The 12,270-nt window shown below is 33.6% G+C and overlaps 1 protein-coding gene across 2 annotated transcripts in view; it reads left to right on the forward strand.

Moving 5' to 3' along the window:
- The first annotated feature begins 319 nt into the window (after positions 1 to 319).
- Positions 320 to 12,270, forward strand: part of LOC134261864 (ATPase MORC2-like) — a 31,596-nt gene continuing 19,645 nt past the window's right edge. Inside the window, exons 1-14 of one of the 2 annotated variants that reach the window (XM_062744260.1) lie at positions 320 to 675; positions 2,207 to 2,260; positions 2,372 to 2,406; positions 2,771 to 2,839; positions 3,120 to 3,210; positions 4,340 to 4,448; positions 4,707 to 4,781; positions 5,087 to 5,304; positions 5,586 to 5,831; positions 8,653 to 8,698; positions 9,465 to 9,550; positions 9,804 to 9,944; positions 11,290 to 11,444; positions 11,570 to 11,594. In XM_062744260.1, coding sequence (XP_062600244.1) covers positions 608 to 675; positions 2,207 to 2,260; positions 2,372 to 2,406; positions 2,771 to 2,839; positions 3,120 to 3,210; positions 4,340 to 4,448; positions 4,707 to 4,781; positions 5,087 to 5,304; positions 5,586 to 5,831; positions 8,653 to 8,698; positions 9,465 to 9,550; positions 9,804 to 9,944; positions 11,290 to 11,444; positions 11,570 to 11,594 — 1,418 coding nt within the window. In that variant the 5' untranslated portion in view covers positions 320 to 607. The remainder of the gene's footprint in view (positions 676 to 2,206; positions 2,261 to 2,371; positions 2,407 to 2,770; positions 2,840 to 3,119; positions 3,211 to 4,339; positions 4,449 to 4,706; positions 4,782 to 5,086; positions 5,305 to 5,585; positions 5,832 to 8,652; positions 8,699 to 9,464; positions 9,551 to 9,803; positions 9,945 to 11,289; positions 11,445 to 11,569; positions 11,595 to 12,270) is intronic. The other variant, XM_062744261.1, reaches the window with a different exon arrangement.

Raw genomic sequence — 12,270 nt, forward strand, 5'->3', positions numbered from 1 at the left:
ATTCATTCATTATAAAATTTACACAATCATTTTTTAATATTTAACATTTGAAAAAAAAAAATACTATTCATTTTCATATCTGTTTCATACACGAATTTACAATTTTTTTTTTCGATTTGTCAATTTTGAATCCTAAATTTTGATTCAAAATGAGATCTGAAAGTAGTTCCAAATTATTTATACATGCGCGATGGGATAAAATTAATAAAACAAAAATTATCACTACAATATTGCAGAATTAAGTTGTCTTATTTTTAAAAATTCAATTAATATTCTTCATGTTGATACTGTATGATGACATTTACTCTATCGCTGACACGTGGATGAATCGTTGTATACACAGGAAATGCTGTGATTCGGCTACATGAGGCTGTGTATGGATCTGAAGATAAATATAAATATTTCTAAGAAATCTATAGATAATTATACAGTCTTACACATAGCTATGCCTACAAAAACTTAAAGCGTGAACTTGCATGTAATAAGGATGGTGACTTTGCATGGACATCGTGAAATACAGGAGGACGGTCGGCATCCCATGAAGTCATTTTTCGCGCACTATTGAGAAAGGAATACTGCGTTATTATATTGCCAAAAGACCAAGAAAATGACTAGCAATAGCTATAACGCACTCAGCCGTGCACAATTAAGTTTTGAATATTTGCACACAAATTCGTAAGTTGAATTGTCATAACATAGTTAGCGCTGTAAATATTGACACCATAATGTATACTGAAACATGTTTTGTAAATCAATGTTCATGTAAAGAGCTCAATGCTGAATAATGTAAATGTCATTTTAGCTATTTGTTGTAATGGACCCTTTATCCATGGTAACGTAAATAATAAGTGCAAAGTATTGTCGCCATACACCATGATTCCAGCTGAATGTGATTTTAAGTATTGATAGATATATCGTCTCGTATCCTATTTTCGACCGTATTGTATTTTCGACCTATTTTTGCCAATTTGCTTCCCGTGCAGATACCGCATGGTAGAACATTATTTTTCGGTTGTTAAACTTGGAAAAATACTTTTGAAGCACAACTGTAGTGAAAATAGCCAAAATATAATTCAACGGAATTCCCCCGATGGTTTTAGTCCGTTGTCAGAAATTCTAGTCTTTTTACTAATGTACATTTTATCTGTTGATTAAGCAAAGCCGTAATCGATTAATTACAAAGATTTTTTGATGACATTTTTTCCGAAAGAAGATTAAGATCTCTGTCAAAGAGACGCATGAATATTGAAATGAATGGGTGGATCAAACAAATTTTTTTCTTCCTTAAATATGGGCACTTTCTTACAGATTTTCACTGAAAAATGCAACGTAATTTCATTGATTTTTTTATGGAAATGCACAGATACAGAAAGATGGCTTCAACCAACGAATAAATGTATTTGCAAACAAAATATGCAAGTTGTTTAATATTTCTTTGAAAGACAGACAATATTATTTTTTTTGTTTGGAATATCGAATGGATATTTATAGCCATTATTGATTGGGCGTTAATACTATATTTAGGTCGAAAACACAAGACGCTAATATTTTTGTAAGGAAAACTGCACCCTCTCCATATTATGGCATATAAATAAATTAAACACAAAACTGCAATATTGGTTATATCATTTTATTTATAGACACATATGCTAACATTTTTAGCCCATATTTTCTTAAATTCTATAAAGTTTGCAGTAAATTAATAAATAATATCTAAATAGGTCGAAAATACAATACACCAGGATATTATGAAGAAGACAATAAAGCTATGTATAAATTTTGGGGGAGGGAGTAAGGGTACACCTAGAACAATTCTGCCAGTAATTTGTGTTAAGGTGTGCATTCCTTCCTCTTCCTAATGGGATGGCAAATGAAAGATCATAATATCATACCACGTACAACGTGCCATTTGAAATCCTTTAGTTATTATATAAGTGACAATTCTAAATCTATGATAAAAGTTGCCAACTTATCCTTCAATTAAATTGGGACTAGTCTTTAGCAAACTCTGAGAAAATGTGACTCACTATAGATCCCCTTTTTCTGATATCATTTTTCTATATAAATTTAACTTTTATGGGATTTATAGCATTTGTATGATGGAACCGGGGGAGGGGGGGGGGGCTTTGCCCTGAATGTCTGTCTTCAATATCTAATCAAAGACTGAAATTTTATCTTGATATTAATATGAAACATTGTATTTCAGAACGACTCATGAGTTTTTATTTGGTGCACTTGCTGAATTGGTTGATAATGCAAGGTAAGTGCATGCATTTGCTAAAATGATCATCAAATTCAATCTGTATTTTATAGTGTTAAAGTTGAAGTGATTTGATTACTTGACAAAAAATTTCCCCCTTTTTTTTTTTAGAGATGCAAATGCAACAAGAATGGACATATTTTCAGGTATGCACTTTATTTGCAGCACTCTGCCAAACTAATTAGTATAGATCTACAAACTATGATCAAACTAATTTGCCAGACAAACCTGAGCAGAAGTAATTGTTCCTGGATATGATATACCAAGGGCAATGATCAATGATATGGAATCAAAAGCCTGGATCTTATTTTATATATGAAAGAAAAAACCTTGAGAAAACTTATATCTTCCCATGAGAAGTTTTATTCTTTTAGTAGAATTAATACTGATTATATGATAAGCTATCTAATTTTCAATCCAGTGAAAGAAGAAATGTTACTTTTCTCAATTTTTTTGTTAATGAATTTTGCATTGGAAAAAGTTCAAAGAGAAACCTACTTTTAATTACAGAACCGGATGAAGGCCTGCGGGGAGGATACATGTTATTTTTTGTGGATAATGGAGAAGGAATGGATCCAAGTAAGCTTTAATAAACATTGAATACAGGTTTTAACATATTTTGAAAATGGGTAATTTCAAGAAAATATCAGTATAACCCATTTCTCAATTATAAATTTCCTAGCAATGTATGAAATCTAACTTTTCCAACCTTACATGTAGATCTCAGCTATTTCAAATTCTTTTGGAAATTATACAAAAAATGCAGGAAGTTTTCATATTTATCAACTTGAGTTTTTATATTCCAAGGATTTTGTCTTTTAAAGAAAATTACAATAACTGTCTTTTTAAATGTTTACAGATGAGACAGCAGATATCATCACATTTGGAAGATCTACCAAGAGGTCTTTGGATGAGTCACACATTGGGATGTACGGAAATGGACTGAAATCGTAAGTAGGATAGTAAAGCATCCGTATTTGTGCATGTACAATGTATTTATCATTCTCATAGCAAAGTGCCTGGGATAAACTCTTATGGATGAGTTTTGATTTGTTTGAAATATAATCTATTATATTCAGTAAGTGTATAATGCATTTTTAACTATCACTTCACTGTAATCATAAGCATGTTTGTAGTTAACATGTTTTACAGTGGTGGAATTACTTTTATGAAAGATTATTGGAAGGTGAAGCATCAAGATAGTGAATATCTTTAAACCCCTAACACCTATATTTGTAAGTTTTTAGCTCTACTGGTCAGAGACCAGAAGAGCTTATGCGATAGTAATGCGTCCGTCGTCCGTCCGTCTGTCTGTCTGTCTGTCCGTCTGTCTGTCTGTAAACAATTTTTCAAAATGCTACTCCTCCTACAGTTTTGGTCTGATTTCAATATAACTTGGCACACAAGTAGACTACACTAAGATACATAATTCTGTGTATCGGTTTTTGATTTCGATGAACGGTGTTGCCGTGGTTACTAAAAATAGAAATTTCTGTGAAATTCTTTCAAAATGCTACTCCTCCTACAGTTTTAGTCTGATTTCAATATAACTCGGCACACAAGTAGACTACACTAAGATACATAATTCTGTGTATCAGTTTTTGATTTCGATGAACGGTGTTGCCGTGGTTACTAAAAATAGAAATTTCTGTGAAATTCTTTCAAAATGCTACTTCTTCTACAATTTTAGTCTGATTTCAATATAACTTGGCACACAAGTAGACTACAATAAGATACATAATTCTGTGTATCGGTTTTTGATTTCGATGAACGGTATTGCGGTGGTTACTAAAAATAGAAATTTCTGTGAAATTCTTTCAAAATGCTACTCCATATACAATTTTAGTCTGATTATAATATAAATGTGGCATGCAAGTAGACTGCACTAAGAACATAAAGAGACTTAATCAAGGATCATTATTCTATTTATTGCTGTTGAAAAGTTTCAATTTCCAACTGCTTAAGTACTTTTCTTTTCCTTTGCTATAAGTACAAACCAGTAGAGCTTCAGTCTCGACAGAGACTTCTGGTTTGAACACTTTACTCATTTATTTGATGAAAGCCTTATTTATCTTTCAGCGGTTCCATGAGGATTGGTAACGACCTCATTCTTTTCACAAAGAAAGGAGCGACAATGACTTGTCTGTTTTTGTCCCGGTCCTTTCATGAAGAGGAACACATTGATGAAGTGAGTATGAGATTTGTAGAAAAATAATTGTTTGTGTATTTTGTTTCAAGAAGTTTGTGAATCATTTGAAGAATTTCTTGTTCCATATCTATAGCACTAATATGAGCAGTGATTTATTTGGCTAGTGTCCTGCATAAATTATCAATTTTCCTCAGGGTACATGATTTTAATAAATATGCATCCCAATGGAGGCATGGGATTGAAAAATCATAATAGCTACAATATGACTTTGAATTTGTATGTTTATTTTATTGACAGGTTATTGTACCAATTCCATCATTTGAAACAAATACCAGAAACACACTGGTAACAGGTGCCAAAGCAAAGGAAAAGGTGAGAATTGAAAAAAAAAATAATTACTGGGTAAAAGTATCCATTTTGTCCTTTTGCTGGTTTTAATATATGAATTTCCATTAAATATTGTTTTGAATTGCATTTTTAAAACATTTATACGAATATTATATTTTTGTAATTGAAAGGCTATATTGGAAAAAGGTGTAGGGAAGAATTCTAAGTAATAATTCAGAAAACAGCGTAATTCAGGTTTTTCAGTGTAAGGGTATTTAAAGGGTTTACTTGCTTAATGACCTTTCTGAATTTATATCTTCGTATTTTATATTCTCTATGGTTTGTTGCAGCATAAACTAGAAATGGATATCATTCTGAAGTATTCTCCTTTCAAGACGGAGGACGAATTCTTTGCCCAGTTTGATAAAATTGAGGGCAACACAGGGACTTGTGTTATTGTGTATAATGTGAAACTATTAGACAGTGGAGATCCAGAATTGGATGTCTTATCGGATCCTACAGATATCCTTCTAGCAAATCCAGAATCCGACTTTGACTCAGATGAAGGGTATAAAAAATTGATTTATTTTAGGGTCATCAGTTTGAAAATCAATGCACTTTGGTGAAAAATGTCCATCCGTGACTTGTTTTAGTCAGTTGTGGTCCTTTAAGTTATCCTATATGGCCATTATAGACACCCCATAGACACTTTGCAGTGATTTTAAATAAAATGTCTTTTAATTGTGTAATGGAAAACTTGGAGTTAAATGTTATTTTTTGTCCTTCATCATTAAAACATCCTCTGTGTTTTCTTGATAATCATTTCTTTTTGTTTCCTTCTTTTCACAGATTAATGCCAGAAAGAAAATCATTCCGAGCATACACAGCAATATTATATGTGGATCCTAGAATGAAAATTTACATACAGGGCAAAAAAGTCCGGACAAAAAAACTAGCGTGTTGTCTATATAAACCAAAAATGTACAAATATTCTTCAAATCGATTCAAAGCTCGATCAGAGATAGAACATCAGAAAGCTAAGGAAGAAGCCAAGCAAGCAGAGGCCAAATCTAGAGAGGCAGAGAGCAAAGCCAAGTTAGTAGATTATAGTAATTTTATACTGGTTCAGTGCATGATAGGTACATTTTAAAGTCTTAACATTTCACTGGGTCAGTGTGAAATAGGTAGCATTTAAAAGTGTAAAATGTCAATTTTGGTTGGGTGATTTGAATATCTTTGAGTAACACAAATCAACAATGGGATATGTGCGGTTTTTTTTTTGGTTTTTTTAGCTCACCTGAGTTACAGTTGAAATGGAAATTGGCCTATTGTCTGTCCTTGTACACTTGATAACCATAATTAAAAGTTGCATACATGTAAAGAATGTTTTTAAGTTTAGTGTAAATTATTGGTGTGTAAATCACACAGGCTTGTCAAATAGGCATATTTCATAAGCATGCTGGCACTTCTTGAAAAATATGCCTATGTGCAAGTCTGTGTGATTTACACATCAATAATTCACACTCAACTTAAAAAACATAATGTATATTTACATTTTAAATATTAAAAAGCTCCCAAATATACTCAATATCTGAATTCTCCATGCCCTATTTCTATATTTTCATCAACATCTCTGTAGCCTCATTATGATGTCACTTTAGGGTGAGTTTCTCAGTGTATATTTCTATGTGCGAATTTATACAAAACTAAATTCAAATTAATTACACAGTTGGCTTAGTAGAAAAAAAACAGAAAATATGAATGTTGAAATGTATGGGGGGGGAAGAATCTGCTGGAAAAGAACAGCAGGGTGGGTATACAGAGTCTAGGAGCCTCATTTTTTAAAATGTACATGTATTTATGATAATATAATTTAATTTATCCTAGGCAGAATTGTTGGCTATTATTAATGGCTACCAAGTCACTGATGAAATCTGCATTTAATACAATTTGTAGTAATATGACAGTTTTTTAGGTCACCTGAGTTTACTCAGGTGAACTATTGCTATCCGTTTTCGTCCGTCGTCGTGCGTCGTGTGTTAACATTGGAACATTTTCAGCTTCTTCTCTGCAACCACTGAACCAATTTCAACCAAATTTGGCACAAAGCATCTATGGGTAAAGGGGAACAAAAATTGTGAATTTCATGATCCCTGCCCCCCTGGGGCCTGAGGGGTGGGGCCAAAACCAGTAAAATTAATGCAATCTTTGAAAATCTTCTTCTTTACTCCTGGACACCAAGCAGTCAAACTGTTTGCATGATTGTAATCAGCATTGAGTCCTCTACCAAAATTGTGAAATTCATGGCCCTGGGATCAGGGGTTCTAGTGCTAGGGCAGGGCTAAATAAGTATATAGTGAAAATGCAGTATTTCTTTGAAAATCTTCTTCTCTGCTCCTAGGTATTAAATAAACCAACTAAGTACATAGTTATGATAAGCAAGAGTGCCTCTACCAAAATTGTGAATTTTATGGCCCCAGGGTCAGCGGCTCTGGTGTTAGGGTGGGGCTCTATTGATTATATGTAGTGAAAATACATGATTTCTTTGAAAATCTTCTTCTCTGCCCCTGGGTATTAAATAAAATAACTAAGTACATAGTTATGATGAGCAAGAGTGCCTCAACCAAAATTGTGAATTTTATGGCCCCAGGGTCAAGGGTTGGGAGGTCTCTATTGATTATATAGTGAAAATACATGAATTCTTTGAAAATCTTCTCTGCTCCAAGGTATTAAATAAACTAACTAAGTGCATAGTTATGATGAGCAAGAGTGCCTCAACCAAAATTGTGAATTTTATAGCCCCAAGTTCAAGGGTTCTGGTGGGGGGGGGGGCTCTATTGATTATATAGTGAAAATACATGAATTCTTTGAAAATCTTCTTCTCTGCTCCTAGGTATTAAATAAACTAACTAAGTGCATAGTTATGATGAGCAAGAATGCCTCAACCAAAATTGTGAATTTTAGGCCCCAGGATCAAGGGTTCTGGTGTTGGGGGGGAGGGGGCTCTATTGATTATATAGTGAAAATACATGAATTCTTTGAAAATCTTCTTCTCTGCTCCTAGGTATTAAATAAACTAACTAAGTACATGGTTACGATGAGCAAGAATGCCTCTTCTAAAATTATGAATTTTATGGCCCCAGGGTCAGGGGTTCTGGTGTTAGGGCGGGGCTCTGATTATATAGTGAAAATACATTAAATCTTTAAAAATTTTCTTCTCTGTCTCTGGGTATGAAGCAGATGAACTACCTATATAGTTATGATGAGCAAGGGCCTTAATATTGCTGAATTGTGAATTCAAGGCCCCAGGGTCAGGGATGAGGGGTGGCTCTACTTATATACTGAAAATGAATTAATTGTTTGAAATCTGCTCCTTTGTATTTATAAAACATTTATTTATTTTTTGATAGGCAATTTTAAGGATGCCTTTTTAAAATTTGTGCAATGTGTGGACCTAGGGTCAGGGGTTTTTGTCACAGTGTTAGGGGCACTACTGATTATTGCTGAATATTACTGATTAGTTGGAATGCATTTTTGTTCCCCTACCCTGCCTATGGGTATTAAGTAACCAAGCTAAGCAACTGCTAAGTGTATTGTTATGATGATCAATGGTGCCTCTTTCAAAATTGTAAATGCCATATAGCATCTGGCTTAAAACATGAATCAAATTCAATAACTGGAAAGTTGTTGCATAATGCTCAGGTGACCTATAAGGCCCGTGGGCCTCTTGTTTTTTTTTTCCTTATTTACTTTCATTTCATCATACTTAAATGATGCAATATTCATTGTATTGTTGGAGATATTTGTTGACATTATGATGAATATATATATACATGTATGTAAGTATACACGTCAGTAAAATAAATGGTTAGAAATCTGAGCTTTACAAAGTCATTTTCCTATCTACTGTTTACAGATTTCTTGAAAACAAATATGGTGATACAGTTACCAAAGCCCAGAGGGTAAGTTGTAGCTTTGTGAAGCCAATAAAGATTGTATCTTGATTTTAAAAAAAGTAAAATGTTGTTGCATATACATAGAGGAAGTTTTTATTTTTTAAGTAAAAACCTTTGACATTTCTGCCCTTATCTTATATTATTGACAACAAATTTACTTCCTGGAGTTAGTGATGAATGTAATTTATCATCATGACAAGACAGGTGTTTTTTTCCTTGCAGTGGCTCTCACACTACAGCTTAATGTTACTATATACACTACAATTGATTAAGTATTGGTTACAAGCCATTGACAATAGAATTTGTTGGTGTTTTGATGAATTTTTGATTTGGATGTACTGTAGATCACTTAATTTTCGCGACACCTTATTTTCGCGAGATAGTCAATGACTCTTTATTAATGTGACAAAATTTTGACGAATTGTGGTCATTGCTCTATATAATCGTAAGGAAATCTATTTATCGCGAGAATGAAAATTTCTCGAGCATACCGTCTCGCATAATTACGCGAAAATAAAGTTCACGCGAATAAAAAGTGATTTAGAGTGTCATTTGATGACCAGTCTTTCTCTGTTCATTACAATTCAAGTTTCAGATTCTTTTAGGAAAGAAAATATGAAACTTCAAGTCAAGAAATTAATAATGTTTAAACATATTGGTATATTATAAATGCATGTACTTTTTATGGGCATAAATCTTTTTATGTTAAAACATTTTTTTGTAAAAATCTGTAAGATGCAGTTGATGTTGGAATATCCTTTCTTAAATACAGACGGAGTTAAGAAAGGCGCAGGAGCATGCAGCCGAGATGAAGAGAGATGCTCTACTCAAGAAGCAGGTAGCAGAAAGAAAGAGCAAGTGAGTAATCTTCTTGGTCTTCTTGTTTTGAAACTTTGTCAGCTATCATATAGAGTGTCTCCCCATCTGGGAGGATAGTTGATGGTTTTTGAGAGTGTAGTGGTTGTGATTCAAGTAATCATATGACTAATATAAAAGCTGTGTTTGTGTATGAAAAACATGATTTGAAATAATTTAAAAATACATATGTGAACTTTGTACATTTCAATTCAGGGCATCATTAATATTTACCAATATGAATGTTTTCTTGCAGAGCTCTTAAAGATCCAAAACTTCTCAACTTTATTTTTGGAATCAACTTGGAGAACCGAGCCCATGATGGAGTGTTTGTGTACAACTGCAGTCGACTCATCAAGATGTACGAGAAAGTTGGACCACAGACAGAGGGTGGAGTGTAAGTAAAACATTAAAGAGGAAGTGGTCAGCCTTAAGGGAGTAGTTAGGGGGGGGTAGGCTTGTAGTACGGAGGGATCCTAAGGTCCATCATATCTATCTGAAATGAATTATCAAAATTCATAAAGAATACATCTTAGTCAAATTCAAACATCACTCGGTTAATTTTATGTTGAACTCAAGTTCAAAATCAGCAGGGGGTGGTTAAGAGTTGTAAGTCTCTTTTTGTGTAGAATAAAATATCAAGAATTCTTACTATCTTCACTAAAGCAAAATTTCATTTGTAAAATTTGCATGGTCCCTCAACACTAGAATTGAGAGAAGCTGTGTATTTGGTGTGGGATGTCAGATGAATTAGATGTACTAACATGTGAAATAGCTTCATTTTACTAAATTACCAAATGCATTTTATAACTTTAGCAAAGCATTAGAGTTATAACCAAAGCATGTATTGCTCAGAGTGCATGAATTCTATCACATGCAGGAAGCTTAATTTGTCATCCTCTTCGATATTCTGTATCATTTCAATCATAGCATCTTGTTTTTGCATGGTATTGAAATCATGCAGTGCTCCAAATTATCTTCTGCAATTGCCTAGCATCTTGTACTTGTTTATCATACCCTGTTTGATAAATTAACCCTCATCCTGATTTCATTATTTACGCCTTCGTAGTGGAAAACCTTCACCCCTGCGCAGGTATGTAGCATGTTTTGTGGGCAGAATACAGCTTCCATTAATTGGCATGGGATAGAAATTTTCATATCATTGAAACATTCTGAAAACATACATGTGTAATAAGGGCTTCCAGTGTACAGCAATATTTTGAATTGTATTGTGATGCAACTATTCAGCAGGAAAAAACATGTATGCTTGCACACGCATTTACTGTTCCTCAATACATCACATGATTGTAATCAGATCTATATAAAAACTTAAAAAGTACATGAACTTTATTAAAAAATTATCACAGTTGTACCACAATACACCAGAGTATCAGTGTAATTGCCCAGCCCTAGTTAAATAAAGAAATGTCAAAATTATTCTTTTTATGATGATCTATTTGATTTCTTGAAGGTAAAGGGAAACGAAAGCTAATGAGTCACTAGATAGGAAGCATGTATAGAATTGCCTTTGTCATTTGCTTTCTTTTATCATCATTCTTATGTGTAACCTAATTCTTTGACTTCAGTATTGTGCAATGACAGCTTCACTCCATCATTCCAAAATGATGTATATGTTAGGGTAGTGGCTTTGCTTCTATACTCCAAGCAGGTGTCTGCCATTTTGCATGTAGTGGAGCATGTTGAAGACATTTGAAAGTCATTGATTCCCTTGCTGTTGACAGGTACTGTAGTGGGGTTGTAGGAGTGGTCGATATCCCGTACCTGGTGCTGGAGCCCACACACAACAAGCAGGACTTCGCGGACGCCAAAGAATATCGACACTTACTGAAAGCCATGGGGGAACACATGGTCCAGTATTGGAAGGACATCGGTGTTGGTTAGTGTCATGAGATTTATCAGACAGATGATTGGTTGATTTTGAAACAAGTTTCTTTCCTTTCCCACTTGTTATATGATGAGCAATTGATTTAATGATCTCAATTGATTTTTTTTTTTTTGCAGCTCAGCAAGGCGTTACAAAATTTTGGTAAGTATTTGACTTTAATATTTGAAGTTTGCATAAAATATACTGAACTTGTTTTATGATTAGCAATTGACCTAATAATCTCAATCGTGTTTCCATATTTTTAAAAATTTTTAAGGGTGTGTCATGACCTTGACCCAAGGTCATTTGGGGAAGTTCAAGGTCATCTTTCTTATGGATAAACTTGGTAGGTTCTTATTTCACACAAAGATTGCGTTACAAAATTCAAGGTTGAAGAAAAATTTCATAAGTCCATATATTTGATAAACTTTGTTCTCATTTCACACAAAGATTTGACACAAGGGTGTGTGTATGAAATACAAGGTCAATGGAAGAAAAACATGTCCATAATGGATAAACTTTATTTCACACAAAGAAACAGGGTGTGTCATGACCTTGACCCAAGGTCATTTGGGGAAGTTCAAGGTCAATGGAATGGAATCAAGCTGTAAATTTGAAAAAAAGTCCATATCTTTCTTATGGATAAAAGGTCTTTTCACACAAAGATTGCCCATGACCCAAGGGTGTGTCATGACCATCAAGGTCATTTGGGGAACTTCAAGGTCATTGGAAGAATTCATGTTTGGGTACATATCTGAAAAAAATTTTGTCCCGTTTGGACAGTTCTAGTTGTTTCAGTAAAACATAAAATTCTGAGAAATGCTTTGAAAGTCTAATA

The sequence above is a fragment of the Saccostrea cucullata genome, unplaced genomic scaffold, assembly GCF_032062105.1.
Source record: "Saccostrea cucullata isolate Sc308-1 unplaced genomic scaffold, CSIRO_AGI_Scuc_v1 ctg370, whole genome shotgun sequence".
In the NCBI taxonomy this organism is placed as follows: Eukaryota; Metazoa; Mollusca; class Bivalvia; order Ostreida; family Ostreidae; genus Saccostrea; species Saccostrea cuccullata.